Raw genomic sequence first — 18448 nt, 5'->3', positions numbered from 1 at the left:
ACGTCAACCTATGTTTTATGTAGGTATCTTTATTTTATTATTGCGCAAGACTTCAGACAAAAACACCTTACGTCAATAAACCACCTAATTAAAAAACGGAACGTTAAAAAAAACACCTGTCGTAAGAAGCCGAAAAAAGCTCTATAGCAGGTAGGTGCGCGTGCGCCGAGCGAGGTTCTACGCCGCTCTGACGGGCGGCGCACGAACCTGGCAGGTGCCGCCTTTGGAGGGGAGCGCACCTTACTACATCTTACAAACATATCCATACATTTGATATGGAACTTATTGGTAGCGATATAAGACCTATATTTCGAAAATGACTATGACAAACTCTTGCAGGGCTTTACTCCTCTCCTTTTTATCGAGCAAAAAATGAACTGTAAACGCGATCACGGCCGCTACTAAGGTCAATGTTAGCGCTTCCTTCAGTCTACGTTCAGAGACGGCGCGCGCATCTTGCGTGTGCGCTTACCGGTACTCCCGTACTGTGCTGATATTGTACCCTAAACGGACAATATTGTGACGGGTTGAACGAACTTTGATAAAAATGACCATCTAATTATTTCGTTTACTTTAACTTTGAGAATAGCCGTGCCTGACTCATATGAGTATATGCAGTGATTAATTTACACTGACGTTTCACTGGACGATCGATCACGCATCCAACCGATATTTTGTCGGCGACATCAGCGACTGATAATCGGAGAGACGTCCCTTTTTTCTTGTAATAAATTATTTATACTCATTAACTGTGATGGACGAGTTCAGTCACATTCTCGGGGATTACTCATTTGTGGCATGACTGTGGGAGGATAAATTTAATCCTAATTAATAATCAGTTTTGACTGAAAGTGCGTGCAAAGATGGAGACTTTGGTGTTAATACCCCAAGAACTGAGCTTGGCTTTGAGGCCTGGTGATGCTAGAGGGAGGGAGGCATCAGTGAATGTTTGGACATCACAAGAGCTGTCGAAGGGATCCCTTTTATACCCTTTTCAAGGAACTATAAGAATCGACAAGCTTCACGTGTACTCCTATGTTCCTGACCACGACGTGAGTAACCAACTTTTACCTTATTTACGTTATTTAAATAATTAAACTATTTATCCATGAATCCATGACAGAAATTTGAAAATGTAGATTTAAACCCATAAGTGCTGATTATCATTTGAAGACTATCAACACTTTCTTTGAGATTCATATGACATGACGATGTCTCAATTAGTAATACGTTAGTAAATATGTATTTTGTCATAGATCGTATCAAGGATTACCAGATAAAATATATGCTCTCTACCTACCGCTCATTTGCCGATACTTCCATGATTTGTTTATGTATATGACTGTATCTAGTGACAAACTGTGCAAGTTCCATACAATTGTTTGAAACATATAACGTTTTTCACCTTCTAACTAGTCTTGACTGAATTATAACTAACGCAGAGCAAAGGTTACTGCATATCTAGAAACTTGATTTCCACAATAGAATATAACTCAGAAGGGGTTTTACGACATAATACAACCATTAAATTAAGGTTAAAAAATCCACGCTAGCGAAGTCATGGGCAAGAGCTAGTACTTTTACAATTATATGTACTTAACTATAAAACAATACTGAAAATACAGCCTACACAGATTTGCTACTTTGTTAGTAACCAGTACAGATTTTGATCAGACTTTAAAAACCACATATTAAATGTCAGTAATTACGCTTATCACATTAGAATAAATTATTAAAAATTGGTACAACATTAACATTTTATTTTGTCATATTTAATGGATATGGGCGTCCTTGGTAAATAAGGAAACGATACATATTATTTTAATGTAGGTAATAACTAATGGCTTGGTAGGTAGGTAAGTATAAAAAGATTCAAAGGTTTAACCTCCTCTCTGCCTATGGAAGAAGTCGCGTCCGCGTAGACCTTGTTAAACTGTCACTCCACGAGGACTCCTACAAAAAATGTTTACCCCCCATTTTATGTTAAACTAGATTTTTTATTATTACTTATATTTAAACATTATTACACAAATATTGGATTTAATGTCAGAAACCTTTCTCTACTTATTAACTAATCTGCCCTAGGGCAGGTGCTACTAGTAGCACGGTCGCATTTTTATCATTTGTCACCATGCCTGTCACGTTCTAACAAGTATATAAGTGCGAAAGTGACGGGCATAGAGATAGTCGATAAAAATGGAACCGTGCTGCAGGGCCTGTTCAGCCGTTTTGACGATAATGAGCAAAGTGTATCCAAATATACAATCGTTTTTACGAATAATACCTGTTTGTTGTAAAAATAAAGAAGTTGATTTAACCGGTCAAACAAGTGAACTATATGCATACTAGAAAGGTCACTGATAATAATTTTAGTAGATAATTTAGGTACATACATTATTATGTTATTAGAACTTTAATATCTATACTATATTACTTACTTCTATACGTCATCGTCCACTTTCAAAGAAATATTGTATGTTCAGTTTTTTTTAAATGATGTATACACGTCAGTACATTATCAAATATCATAGGTTTATTTTTTTTTACCAGCCAGTGGTGAAAGAGGGTATTGCAACATAATATTTCTTATCTATTCTATTACATAAGCATCCTAGTTACAAGGAAATAAACATTTAACTTTTCAAAGTACAAGTTATTGTAACTATAAGAAATATATCTTGGTTTACTCATTGTTATATGCTTTCCCATAATTTTGATTGTTTCGGGTAGCTTTTGTACTTACTGCAAAACATAATTATGAAACATATAACATATGTATATTAAGTATGAGGACTCTCGTGTTGTGTAGGTACTGATAGGAGAGATAACATCCAAAGCGTCCTTATCATTTTGAATTAAATTAAGAAAAGTATTAGAAACCAGTTAACAGAAAAAATAAACCAACTTTTCATGTCGAAGATCTATTGGACGTTGAGACATACGCAACTTCCCGTGACAGCCAGCTTACAAGGTACAAGGTTACAGACAGGTAATTATATAATGAGGATTGTGATCTATGAGCAGGAAGTAGATAAATTAAGTCAATTACTTGTATTGACAAAGTCAATAATAGATACAGACCGGAGGCTTTGTAGAATTTTTTAATTTTACAATTTAAAAAAAGCTTTTCTTGAATTCTAACCGTGATCTACTTATGATCAGGAAATTTAAGAATTGATTAGTAACTTTTTGTATACAGTGTGTATTTGCAAATAGTACAGAATTAACTTTTAGTTTACCTAAGGTCTGAGCAATTAAATCTACATTATAATTTCCTTATGGTAATGGCAATTTTTATAATAACAAGATCCATTTTCTTTGAATGGCCATGTAGCATAAAGATATACTCGTAGTTTCCAAAAAAATCCACAATTCACTACAAGGAGTTGAAATCATATAGGAAACAAAATAATTTCACTCGCTCCCTTAAGCTAATGCTGGACTTGCGCCAGAATACATACACTGTCAGTCGTTTGAAAAAAAAATGGCTTCTATATATTTATGTCGTGGCCCCATAATGATATAGTCAAACCTAACCTAAACATATCATGCAGTGATCGATTCTATAATTAATCACTTCATGTTACAACACAATTAAAGAGCCTACCAACCTAACCTAACCTTTTAAAATATTAGGTAGTTTTTCACATTACTACTAATACTCGTCAAATAATCATTATTAGACAGAAATTTTAACGAAACAATCCAGTAGCATTGAAAATAAAATGTCTTCAACTTTCCCATTCATTACAGATAATCCGTACTTAGGGCGTCAGCAAACATCGTTATTTGAAAGTAATGATCCCTTCCTATGTTATTTGGCTTGCTCGTTATACCTGTTCAAATGAATACAAACAGAAAACTTATAGGAAACCACAATGGTTTCGAAAACGTGAGTGCAGCCTTGAAATAGTCGGAGATGTATAAACTTAGTAAAGAATATATTTAACTATTGCATAACTGTTTTATTGAAAAAGTGATTTAAAAATCTAATGACATTTTGGAAAATAATATAGGTTAAGAAGTAAATTTTAAACACCTATAACTATGACTAACAAACTATATAACTTTAATATAATAACTTATATCCCTTTACAATTAAAACCATTCTAACAACACTTGACTTGTCCGAAGTCCGTCAAGTCATATGAGATTTTTGACCAGTGGAAGCTTCGTAATGTCGATACTTGGGCTCTGTGCTGGAATAAAAGTCAACTCCATTGATTTCTAGTCGGTGGGTCTGTGGTGCTCGATTCCTCACGTCCGTCCTCGGTTACCAACGAGATGAGAGTTTAAAACGGACGGATGGACAAAAACCAGATCATAAGCAACCGCATGATTGTGCTGGCCAGCCGTTGGTTTTCTAAATAAGCTCGCGCCACAAACTTGCATCAGAACTTTGCCGTAAATGCGTTTTTTAGTCAAATGCTGGTTTTATTTGACCTGTTTGAAGTTTTTTTACAAAGTTTAGTAATCATAGACTTCTTAGTTTACATAACTTTGGTAGATCTTCAGTTAAATTTGCTATAATTACTAAATAACAGAACTGTTATTTTGACAGAAATACAAATAGGTACCTACGGCAAGTTGACATACCTATTAAGTCATCCAGTTTTGTGAATTCGATTCATTTGTTGTTATTATTATTGTACGGACTCTGTAAGTACTTTTAAATAGGTACTTGTAATAACTTCATTATTTCATAAACGCATACCCACTATCTGTAAATGAAAAGTCTTAACCCACCAGTATACAAATGTTTGATTTTGTTTATCCCATGGCTCCCACGTTGAACACGAGTTTGTTGTAAGTACCTAAGCATAAGATAGTTTGGTTAGAATAATACAATTTATATAATTCAAAAATCCAGAATTTCACTGGGCGTGGGCTGCAACGTAAAGCCGGAGCCTCAAAAGAACCTTGATTTCTATCCAATACTTTATATCAACGAATCTAAATGCATCTCTTTATGCGTGACGCAAGTTATTAGCTTCAGAGGTTAGTCAAGTAGGACACAAATCTATAAAATTAAAATAGATGTAAGGATTCTCCCATCTCACTACGCTTTTTCATAAACCAGATAGAGCACGAATCGGAAAACAGCAAACTGCCTTTGGAATCCATTTTAGTTCCTTAAACATCTCTAAGTAATTGTTTGTAAGTAAGTAATTGTTTCAACTACGAATGAGGAGGTGCTAAGAAGAGTGAATGAAAGGAGAGCTATCCTGAACACCTTTGCAAATAGACGCGGAAAAATGATTGAACACTTAATACGACACGACCACTTCTTTAAAACTATCCTCGAGGGGCGGATAGGACGCAAGCGGGGTACAGGAAAACCCAGACGCAGCATTTTAGACCAAGTGAAAAAAAAGTGGGGGTCGTGTCGTATCAGAAAGTCAAAGAGCTGGCGCAAGATAGGGAATGCTGGAAGATACTCCACCGACAAGAGAACAACTCTTAAGTTAATGATGATGAATTGTTTCAACTAGAAAAAACACGTTTTATTTTATTTTCGGGCGTTTGCAGTAGGTAAGGTTATAGGGTATCATAAGTATATATGTAGCAGGTACCTACTACAAATCAACAAGTGGAATCCCATCGGTCATCTGTAAACCCTGGAACGATGTGTGTCAGTTCACAGTGTGGGTAATGTTTTTTTATTAAACAATCTGAAACAGTGCCGTAAATCAGCCCAGTCATCATATTGGACAGGTGAGTTTAATATCAATTGATTGGTTACAGAAAATGTACTAACATTTTAAATCGCACCTCGTTTAGAAATACCCGCAAATTTCTCTTAAATCGAGCCACACAATCTAGTAGCGTTTTTATCCATCCAACTGATCCAACGCACGCGCCTCTTCATAACCACTACTTTGTTCCTCACAAGAAGCTGATTACTATTGTACTGAATATTTTGACAACGGCCATTTATAATTCTTTATACAGTCTTTATTGGACCGGAATGTATTAGCGGTGTTGAAATTTAATAATTGGTCCATTTCTCTCGTTACACTACGATAATAAGTAACTGAAGTTTTGGGTACATATGCATTAAAGTTAGTTGCGCACAAAAAATATATTTATTGACCAATATTTATATTTACTTACACAAATTTTATACACAATGAAAAAGTAGTTACTCTTAGGTACTCTTAGGTAGGTTAGGTATTAAGTGACGAAGAAACTCGACTTAGCGGGCGACAGATGTATATTCTTGGCAATGGGTAATTGCAAGCTGAATAAAATATGATAAAAATAGTAATATGACGTTGATGATGATGATGAAAATACATAAGTACCTATCGAGGTAAGTAACATGAGCCTAAATATGACGGCCTTTAAAAAATCATTAAAATTAATTAGATAATCATAATTATCTCCATAATAAAATAATCAAAGCTAACCTACGCATAATAAGTGTAAAAAACGTATAAGTTACCACAGTAGAGAGTGCAAATCTCATTGTTTTAACACAAAAGCGAAAGTTCATTCTTCACTATGAGATAATTAGGTGTTTCACCTGTTGCATGGATTGCGTCACATGAGGTTTTTCCTCAATTGTATTGGACAGTGAACTTGTATGGAAAGAGTTTTTATAGCCATATTGTTGACGTGTCGGAAGCTATTCAGGTTAATTTATTACGCGAGGCGTATGAAGTGCATTTTATTGCAGAAACAATATGTTAATTAATAATTAAACATTTTCATTGGATTTAGATATTGATCTAATTTTTGGATAAGTTTGATAGACATTTAAGATGTATACTGTATTATTAAGCTATATGCAATACTAATTTCCTTAATAAAAGCTAAAGGTGCTTTGAGGGTTCATTTAGTCCTCAGTTTGCCCCGTCTCTGTGAAGTATGTACATATAATTTTGGAAAGATGATTTTTTCCCAATATTATTCTAATGATACATAAATCGTAATACTACATCAATAACATATATCTCATGACAGAGATACAAATTACGTTGATGACTCCACCACACTAACAATTTTATAATTTTAAAACATGCCATCTTGATCTAGATTATCTGAGTTCAAAGAGCAAGAGCACGTCAACGTTCCTACATAATAGCTTCATTATTCTCGCCCATACATACATACAGAGAAATTATGGGGTTCGCACGTTTGCCGCCTTTTGTTTTTTTAGCACAAAGAATTACGCGAGTAGCAGTAATTTCCTTAAAATTGTTGAAATTGTGACGGTACCAGTAATTAAAAAGTTTATAAAATGCTTGTATAATCATGGATGTCATTGTTAGACATTTTCGTAGGTCAAGTGAATATAATTTTGTTACGACAAGAGGAATCAATTTTTCTTCAAATGTTTAAGAGTTATTCAGATGTTATTTTTTTGCAGCTTAATTCAAACCCTTTAGATCGATAGAGTCCTGATATTTATTAGAGAGGGTTCTTTTATGTATAAATTGTATACACCTTAGGTGTGAACGTTACTTTACTGTATTTCTGATATGAATTACCTATCGGCTTTTGTTTGACGAATCTTTGAGGTGTGTTACTTTATATAGGTAGGTACTTATTACAGTCATATTGTAACAAGCCTTTAACTCTCACGCAACCTCGCTTCGCTTTTAACTAATACAAATATACCTTGTAACAAATTCTCATTTAAAATTCTTATCGGTCTATAATTAAAATCATTCATAATCTTCCCAGTAATTGCCCGCAACCGTTTAATTGATGAATCACGAAACGCTCAAAAGTGATTTATTTTAAAATGAATATGAATATTTTTGTTTAGTACCTATCTTTATAAAACATAGATATAATGCTGCAGATATTTAAACTTAGATAAAATATATTTGCACATTATTTAAACATACGTATTAACCATGAGCTGGCCAAGGCATTAGGCAGAAGTTAATTTTTGTCGTAACTGTAGGTACGTAATTAACCTACAAAATTTTATGTCTCGGAAATTTAACAAGTTTTGCATCATGGATTCGTGATTTTATAAATAGAAATAGTTCTTTACAATGTAATGATAGTGAAATATTGATCAAAAAGTGAAAAAACTATTACTGTAACGGCCATCTACCACTTCATCAATAGCGAAGATGAACAAAAACAGGGAAAAATGTACCAAAGAACTGCACAACGACTTGTTTCCATCTAAGGTCTCACTTTTTGTTGTTAGTAAACAACTTTGTTGTCAGTAAACAATATTTATTTTAACAACCAACAATGTCGTATCGCATAGAAACTGGCGATATAAACAAGTCAATATTAACATAATACAAAACACATCATTACTAGTTTATGGCGAGTGTTTTCAAAATGGAAAGCGTTATGAGAAAAAGACCCAGAAGCGGTGCAAGTAGCCAGTACTTAATATTCATGTGAATGGAGTCATGTAATAAGTTACCACTGAGAAGACTCAACTGAGAGATAAACACAGTACAGTTATGTACCTTGGGAGTGATGAACCGTGACAACCAAACATAGTAAAATAAATGCTTCGGATCTTTGTGACATATCTGATTCTGGATTATTCAAATTCTTATATAAATAAAATAAAAAAAATAATAAAAAGATTTTATTTCAGGCAGTTACCCATATTGCAAACAAAAATAAAAACTAATTTAAAACGTGTATTAATAAAGAATTATTAATACACATTTTAAAATCCCAATTACAATTGCCTTATTCTTCAAGATAATACGCTGAGAGTGCGGAATTAAAGCGCTAAAGAGGACATACAATTAATTCATGATCATTATTATGACGCTGAATCGTCTTGGTTCATAGCTGTTTACCGTGGACCAAACTTAGTTTCACCTAGCCGGAGGACAAAAGATTTGAATAACCAATCGTCGCTTCGAAGCAAACCCATAAGTTACGGTTTGCGTACCTATATACATATTTTAATTTATTGTAGCAAGAGTCTTAATATTTTTAGGTACGAGTACTAAGGTAAACGTACTGGTGCTCGACGCGGTCCCAGTACTTACATGTCATCTTGAAACTTAAGTCATTGTGACTTGTGACTAGAGGTGACAGTAGGGTGTCATTTATTGGGCATTAGCTTGTCGAGCACTAGTACGTTTAAGTACCTTATACAATTTTAAGTTTGATACGACTCATAGTGCATCTCACGCGTACCACCAAGCGGTACAAGTTAAAATTTAAAGTTAAGCTACATTCAAACATACATATTTTCTACATTAATTAAAAACCTATATTCAATAACTGATATTGTTATTAAAAGTGGACAAGCTATCTGTAATAGTCCAAGGGCATAAACTGTGTGCTCCGTTATTCGATTCCATACCCGAGTTTACGATTGAACCAATATCTTTGCTTGTTTATTTGCAGAACCATAAGACCTGAGTTTATTGAGTAGTAGGACTAGCTATTGCATAATATTATCACGTCACATTCACATTACAAGGAGGCCTTAGTAAACTCACAAAAAACTAATCCTAAGCCAATATGTATATTTTTAATTGAATGTATAAGGGTTAATTATCGCGATTTGTGTGTAGCATCTTTTAATCAAAAAATACCGTCGTAATAATATTAATCAATTAAATTATTCTTACAAGTTTATACGGACTATCAATTTGAAACAGACGCAATCAATTACAGACTTATTTCACTCACAAATCATATTAAACATTTCACTTGAGCGACGCGTCGTTTTTATTTCTAGAAATTTAATTAATCGAAAACAGATGGTACCTTGTTAACCGATGGTATTATACGGATTCGGTTCTTAATTGAAAAATCGATAGTCGATTCATGATCTTTTGAAAGATCGCGCAAATACAATGCGCACACGCTGCGCCATTGACTTTCTATGAAGGACGATAATCACCTATTGTTCATAAAGTTCATATAGCCACGTAATTGTAAGAATATCGATATCGAGGTTGGCTTAAAAATCGTTAATCTTATTGATTCAAATATACATAATTATAGTAGGTAATGTTTACAAAAAAAAAGTGTTCACCAACTGGCTCGAAATGTCAAAAAATCATTGCGTTCCAAAAAATTACAATCACAGTAAGAATACCGTGTTATGAATATTATACGTGGTCTTCATCGGTTCAGTGGTTAACCAAATGTCGATTTACGATAGAAAATGACATTTGGTGAGCCACTGCTAATTTTTTTATGTTTTGTTTTGTATGGTCATACAAGATTTCTCGAAGACGGTTGGTCCGATTTGTATTTTTTTAAAGGGGTGTTCATGGTTTTTATAATCGTATCAGAACCCTGGATATTGTGTCCTAGAGAGGGAACTCTTTAAATATAAGCAAACTAAGTACATATATTATACATTTTAATGCTAAGTAGGTAATCTATTTTCTTAATGTATTTTTGTAAACATATCACAACTATAATGCAAGAGGCCCTTAATAAGATTAGGTACTTACTAAGTATTATTACCCGTCGTCTAGGATATTTTAAATTGTATTGGTGCAAATCAAAATAAAATGTTATTTGCAATGCCAACAAATAACACCATAAATAAACTATAACAAAATGTTAACGCTTAGAGCATTTTTATAATGTGCCCCGGTTTCCAAAATTTACATAGTTTTGTAGTTAGCGTGACTTTGGATTCCCACGGCTGCAGGTTTGGATTTTGGATCCATTCGGCGCCCGGAGCGAAGGATATCGTAATTTTAGAGCTTCCGGGCAGTTTTATATTGTTACTGTTCACATTTATCAGCGGCGTAAGCACAGAACAAGTAATAGTATTATCATGCGTAAGTTAGCGTAAAGGCGCGGGTGAAGGTGTGATAAAAGCCTTGCGCCATAGACTAGGAATCCTCTAGACGGAGTTTAGAGCAATTATTTCATGAACCCGATGCTGCCAAAAATACGAGGGTGCGGGGGGACGAGATGAGCGAATCCCGTGCCGTGATTGGTCCGTTCAAAGACACGGACCAATCACGGCACGGGATTCTGACACTTTGACTCGAAGATAGAGTAAAACTACCGTATATAGTGACAGAGGGGGTAGCGCTACTATGCTCAGTCTAGAGGATGTCTTGTCTGTGCCTTGCACACAACAATAAAGGTGACATTCGGATGTCAACTATGAGGCGTTTGCCGCGGCATTACTGCCGTGATTATGACGTTCAATCCGTCACTCATTTTACTAAGGAAATTGACAGATACAGCGCCCGCATCAAGGCAGATGTAAAGTAGCTAACTCTGTAGGTATAACTAGCTTTTGCAATTTCCTCATGATAATTGTATTTGCTAGTACTGCCTTATTTGACTATAATTTAAAAATCTTATTTTGAGAATATATTTGTTAAACTACTTAATTTATTCAGATCCAATGATTTAATATTGTGTTTATTTCCAACCGGGAAATAATTACTTTTATGTGTGAAAAAGAAGAATTAAAAAATATATAAAAAGACAAAATGTACTTACCGGACCATTTAATATTAAGAAATGTTATATTATTATCGACATTATGCAGAAACTAATATACATAAAAATTAAATTAACACTAACATTAATATGTGACGTTCCACGGTAAAAGGTACCTTATGACCGTTGGCGTTTACGTCGCATAGCGCCGCAATAATATTGGAGCGGCGTTAATAATAGCGTAAGCGCCAACCGCCATTAGGTACCTTTACCTGTGGGACGTCACATATGATCAAATTTTTAGTTAGGATATCCACAACGCAGGCTTCGTCAGGTGGCCACAAATACAAATCCGCAACATGCTTCGTCCCAACCAAACCAATGATGATATCCGCAACAAGCTTCGTCATTTTTAAACAATAATGCAAAGTTAAACCATTTAATTCATCATATTACGGCGTATACTTGCAACCGTAAAAACCCCGTAATGGATGGTAATGAAATTCTAATCTGTTCAATATGATCGATAGAGTGACCAAAGGTAGACATCATTTTATCGAATGCATACATAAATATTTGAAAGGTAAAATAAGTTTTATGCTTACTTAATTAGTTAACCTTTTTTAAATAAAGCGATAAAAAGGGTAACCTATAAATAATTGAAATTGCAAAGAAAAATAATATGTACCGGAAATTGAAATTGAAATGTAGGTACACAATTTTTGTTAGGAATTAATCGCTACCTTATATAAATATGTCTATTAGCTAATGTAGGTAATAAAAAAAAAACAAGAAATCAAAAAATCCGTGTAATATCAATACATCCAGATATTCTGAAACCATTGTTATAATTAAACATAACACAAATCTCGACCGGTTAGACCAGTTAGTTAGAGTTCCGCAAAATTATGTGCGTTGCCTTATCTCAAGCTTTGCCATAAAATATTATTTGTAGGAAAACCAATTTGTTTCTTCACTATTGAAATTGTGATTTATGAGTTAAGATTTATTTATGTTTTACTTCTCTGTCCAAGTAAGCCACAATTGTACGGAGACTTGATTAAGTTATGATGTTTCTAATTTAGATTCATTGTTAGACTTTGCTAAAATATGCGAGTAGTGGTTGTTTTGACAAGTCAATAAGGGTCTGGTTGTCACAGTATATACCTATGCTTTATTTAAATGAATGATTGTTTTGCATGCGGTGTAGGCACAGTTGTTTTCTTATTACTATAATTCAGACAAGCTGTTAGCATGTTCTGCTAACAACTTTTACCATGCCATTAAATATCCTACATTTGCTTACATAAGTAATTTCGATTCGAAGTCGATAAGGCACAAAATAACCCACTTGTAAAATATCCGTGTGGTCTTTTTGCAAAACAACCCTTTTCTAAGTGGTCATAATACGAATCGTCCCTTCCAGAAAAGAAAAAAAAATCCCTTTAAACGTTATTTTTTATACTTTTTAGAGCTTGTTGTAAAATTAAGAATATTACAAGTATGTGACTGTCTTATTAAGTTTAAAAAATGACGTTTTGCATATGTTCGGTGAAGCTTTTTGCACCCTACCCTACAATCTTATAAATCAAAGACTTCATGTTTAAAAGAAACAATATAATAATAATATTAAAAACTATAGTATCGTTATTATTCCAATCCAATATACCATATGGGTGAAATACCGTTAAAATCTACTAAAACCCTCGATACCCATATAAAATGATCAAAAAAGACCGGAAACATAAAATAGCACACATCGTTAGCAAAATTACAATAAAGCTATAAAAAGGAACATTATGCTTTGGTGCAAATTTCAAAAGTTTTTATCTTACCTGTTTCAAAGGGATATAAATTGACATGCGGTAACTCAAAAAAAGGTTGCGCTAATGCGTTATAATATAGGTTGTGAATGGGACGAAATTTTTTTTGGGAAGAAAATGGCGCCTTGACTATGAATGAACAAGTTTTTTTACATCCTCATATTTAACAAATAATTGATACGATATGGCGAGAGCGAATTCTGTGTTAGTTAATACAATATCATAAACTATTTTTTGTTGATGTTAACTTAACCTGAGAGAAGACCTTAATGAGCTGTATAAAGTTCTCTTAATTTTCTCTAATCACTAAAGCGCGTCGTTACAGGCATGTCACACGAGAGATGGGAATGGGAATGAGAAAGCGTCGCGAAGTTGACCGTGACGACTTTAGTTACGCTCAGCTCAAATTTCAGCGCTGTTCCATAGCTAGGTACATTTTAGGTATGAACCATAATATATTATGGTTCATAATTAATTAATTTATATTTATTTATTATTTAATTATTAAGAATAATTGATATAAGCACTATTTACCTAGCTAGGTAAATAGTGCTTATATCAATTATTCTTGGGATCAAATTGCAGAGCTCCAGACTCTAGAAGTAATACGTGGCAAAATGCCGAGACAACGCTAGGAAGATGATGACATAGATGACACCTATTAAGGCCATATTATGTATAGTGCGGACGATAGACTAAAAACATAAGCGCAATGTTAGTTACCACAGTCGACGGAAGCAATGTTTAGGTCATCAACCTACACCGTCAAGACATATGGGTCCAAAGCAATATTTTGATCGCATCACAAAAAAAGTGCAAAACTGGACTAATAAATTACCATTAAGTAATATATGCTAATTAGTTTAGAAAGACCTGGACTTCCGTAGATCTCGTTCACACCATAAATATAATAATGTCATGGGAAACCGGCAAAAGTTCGTACTTCTAGTATTCTTGAATTAGTACGGCTACCATCAGTTTGGCACTGACATAAACGCCGTCGAGAACGTAATTTACTTTCTATACATCTCGCTCATACTCGCATATTAGTGCAAACGAGATATATAGAAAGTAAATTACGTTCTCGATAGCGTAAATGTCAGTTTTGACACTGTCAGTGACTCATGGTACGGACTCATGGTACGATTTTGTCGCGATTGACAATTTTTATGGTTGTTGAGTGGTTTTGCTACCGGTGCGCTGGTTTTAATTCACTTTTTAGTTTTATTGCAGATACCTATCTCTATAACATCGCCAGTCTACGAAAATATAATATTTTACGTTAATAGGTCCACTATCCTTAAATGACGGATATATTATGTAATTTATGTAACATGACCTGTAATTTATAACTAAATATATTTTATCAGTAAAAATCAACGCATGGAACATCATTCAACAGGTTTTTAAAAAACAATTTAAGTGAATAGTTGCTTTTTAGAAAATAAGTCCAGAAAAAATTATCACCCTCCTCTAACTACTTAACTCAATGTTAGTTTTAATAAATATTTAAAATATAAGTATGTAAAAAAGTAAAATATATCTTAAAAATACTTTCCGAGAAAATTCTTTAGAACATGATCGGTTGAAACATGAATGAGAAATTTTCAAAATAGTTATCTTTACAGGACGGAGTGCCGCGATTTTTCATATCGTATTAAGTTATGGAACCTTTTACTATGCGTCGCCCGACATGCACTTGGTTTTCATTTTAACAGTTAATGGTTATTATATACCTTATTATCTCTCTACCTGTCAGAGAAAACACATTACACGTCATAAAAACCAAATTAGCATTTACAAAATTCCCATTATTAACTTTCATATTATTTTGATTCATCATTTGAAACGTTATTTATATTATTGGCACTGTATCATGTGATGTATTCACATAATAATCCATTTGATAATTAGATTTATGGTGTTGCTATTGAAATTTGACGTAAATTTATTCAAATATAGTCTGTTAATTGCGAAACTAGTGTTTATAGTTATAGTGATTTGATGGCTGACGCATGTCTATACATCACACTCCTCCCCTTACTAATAATACGCTCAATCAATTATTACTAGAAATGTACATCATTCATTGCTTCTTTTAAGACCTATTGACATTACTGACTTCCGCGTAGCTAAGAAATGGTGATCAAACATTATGGTAACATCTGTTATGATTAATTTTCGTGACCACATCGCGACGGATGATGGGAAACGTTTGGCGGGTGATTTGTGAGTGAGTATTAGGAGCATAGTTCAAGCGCTAACACCCGTGGATGGGAGGTCAAATGCATTAGCCACCTAGCGGGTACGCGTATGCAAACGTTTATTAATCAAACTTACTTAGGCTTTTTTTTGGTTGACCAACATTTCCTTTCTCAAAACCAAGTGGTTGTAAGTTTAATGTATATTAACAAAAATGTTGGCTTTATGGTTATGAGGCATCGATATTGAGCCTGAGAACTTTAATGTAGGTGGAAAATAAATTTTATATGTATGTAATTAGAAACAATATTAGGTATATGAATCACAACGTTGCTTAAAACTGCATAGGTATTAACAATAATCAAGAAATAGCAATATATATATATATATATATATATATATATTTACGTATACATTTATAATAGGTTTTCATTCATTTTTCTTACATGAAAATGTTATACTAAGTAGGTATAGGCATACCTAATCCAAAAAAAACATTTGAAACAGTAAAAAATCCAAATACCGTTGATACTCGTATGTTCCCATCACAAGAAGGTTGCATACCAGCCAACAATCGTTATTCAAAGTTGCTTAAGAAAGGAAACAGTTGTTGACAAATCGTCTAAAACCCGATCATCTTGGCCCATTAGAGCCATTATATATTATTAAAAGCTAACTTTATTAATATTTCCTTTAAGCAACGGAAGCAGTGAACATCGCGATGTTATCATCTACACTTTGTCACCAACCGTTAATGTTATGAGAAAATATTTAAAAATCAAGCCATTTTTTTAAATAGCAGTCACTTTAAATGATTTTGCAAAAATAATTTGATTTAATCATTAATAAGATATTTGTTTCATTCACTGACTGCCGTATTCGAACTTCAAGATATTCACAAGAGACGACACGTACTAGATCCATTCTAGATACGTTATAGTTTAGATTTCAACTACCTAGTTCTCTTTTGCAGCGCAATTCGGGCAACCAATGTCACTTTTACGATAGATCGTGTTAGATATTTATTAGATGTGAATTCGATCTCTAAGTAATATCTTGTGGAGATCGTTCAAGAGTATCTGCAGAATCGCGGAAATGTCAAATTTGACAGGTTAGATCTTAAAGATATCGTTATCGTAACTTGGCGATGTCTAATAGATGTCTATTACAAAATCCGAATCGGGCCCCTAATCAAGGTTGTGTAAAACAGATTTAAAGTTCTTAAATCTCGCTTGGACAAATAACGGCCACTTGCATCATCCCACTAACCCGGGGTTAACCGGATAAACCGAGAGCCCAGTGTAAAATTGTTAACGTAACCATGGTAACACAAGGTTTAACCGATTAGCCCCGAGTTATTGAATGGTACAAGTAGCCCAAAGAGTCCTGACACAAATTAATAAAAATAAAAGTATGATTTTGATTTCACACAAGAGAAGACGAGCAAATTAATCGAGTTACGTGAAAGTGGTCTACCAAAATGACCAGTTCCTACCAGGGATCGGATACCGGTATTTTTTGTATGGGAACGGAAACGGTATTTTTTCGATCTTTGCTAATTACTTCATTTCTAATTGGGCAATCTAATAATACGAAGTCGTAACCTAAAAACACAACTGAGTCCTACATTTCGAGTATAAAATAATTCGAAAAATATGGTTATTTCTAACTTTTTGGAAAAAACCGGTTCCGATCCCTGGACTTCCTACATCGGTGATTTCACGTTCCGGTCCATCTTGAAGAAGCCAAAATATCTAATCAACATTTCCTCCCATTATAATTAAATAAAAATATCACACCAAACATCCAAAATTGTTGCCGAATCCAATAAAATGGCAATTAAGACCGACTTCCGTCAGTTTATTATCGGAAGTGTTCAACAAACGTGAGATTTTGTTATTTACCGTAATACACTATTAGAGATACCACGATCTCGTATCGTAAAATAACGGGCGTCACTTATAGATTACATTGAACATTACTCATTTAGATACATTCAATTTAGCAAACATTTATTGAAGCAAAATTAACGGCTATTAGGATTTTTATTTTAAATTGTAAGAAAGTCCATTAACTTGTCGCGAGTATAATGGGTAGGTAATAGTTACACATAGTGGTTGAATTTTACAGAGCCCGTAAACCCAAACGTAAGTATCTCATATTTTACAAAAATGTTAAAATAATAAAAATAGGTAAATTATAATAAGTAAGAAATGCTGTTCCAAAATGTTGTATGTAGGTTTCTTTGTTACGATATATATTATCATCGTGTTAATGTTACATATATAGGTACAAAAATAATAACAACTTCTGACAGGTTAATCAAATTTAAGTCAAATTGTTCATTATGAAACAGTGATTTTTCTATTGAAATAGTGAACAACGGATTTCATTCGCTTTCCTACCGCGATCATTAAACATAAGCACAAATTAATTGTAACAAGTCTACACATGGCTAGTTGGCTACATTACTTATACGTGTGGCCGGATATTGGGCCGCGTGTAAACGGCACTTATCGGAACGGAAGTGCTCTAGCTGCCAGTTTATAAGAATCGGGTGGTAGAATTCTTTTAGTAAACGGTATTTCTATTTATTTACCTATTAATTCGTTTATAATATTAGCACCTAGAATATGTATTTAAACAATATATAGATTTATAACACATATTTCATAATAATTATTAGGCACAAGGGGAGTTCCTTGCAGATACCGTACTTATAATATAATATTTTTGTAGGTATATAAGTACTTACTTATTATAATAATTTGTATATCACCATAACAGGGTGAGTTTCATGACCGTTATCCGTTTATCCCTAAATAGTAATATTACTATACCGGATATAGGGATATTACTATACCGAAATATCTTTATATTACTAGACTAGTCTAGTAACCGCACGTAGCGGGTATCAATTCGGCATTATATTTTATTTTATTGTCAAGCTTTTTTTTGATAGCCCACAATTTATATACGGTTTTTTTAAACTCTCAAATGGTTCAAACTAATCAGTAAGCAAACTATGTAAATTGTTTTGAGTAATCATCGATACA

General features: G+C 33.6%; 1 protein-coding gene across 1 annotated transcript in view; it reads left to right on the top strand.

Moving 5' to 3' along the window:
• Positions 1 to 414: 414 nt before the first annotated feature.
• LOC134649393 (zinc finger protein 177-like) overlaps positions 415 to 18448 on the top strand; it is a 69082-nt gene continuing 51048 nt past the window's right edge. The window contains exon 1 of the mRNA XM_063504141.1: positions 415 to 1052. Within this exon, the coding sequence (XP_063360211.1) occupies positions 864 to 1052 (189 nt within the window). The 5' untranslated portion in view covers positions 415 to 863. The remainder of the gene's footprint in view (positions 1053 to 18448) is intronic.

The sequence above is a fragment of the Cydia amplana genome, chromosome 1 (assembly GCF_948474715.1).
Source record: "Cydia amplana chromosome 1, ilCydAmpl1.1, whole genome shotgun sequence".
NCBI classification, from domain to species: domain Eukaryota; kingdom Metazoa; phylum Arthropoda; class Insecta; order Lepidoptera; family Tortricidae; genus Cydia; species Cydia amplana.
Note: the sequence above shows the minus strand (reverse complement) of the source record. Positions and strands in the feature narration are given on the sequence as shown.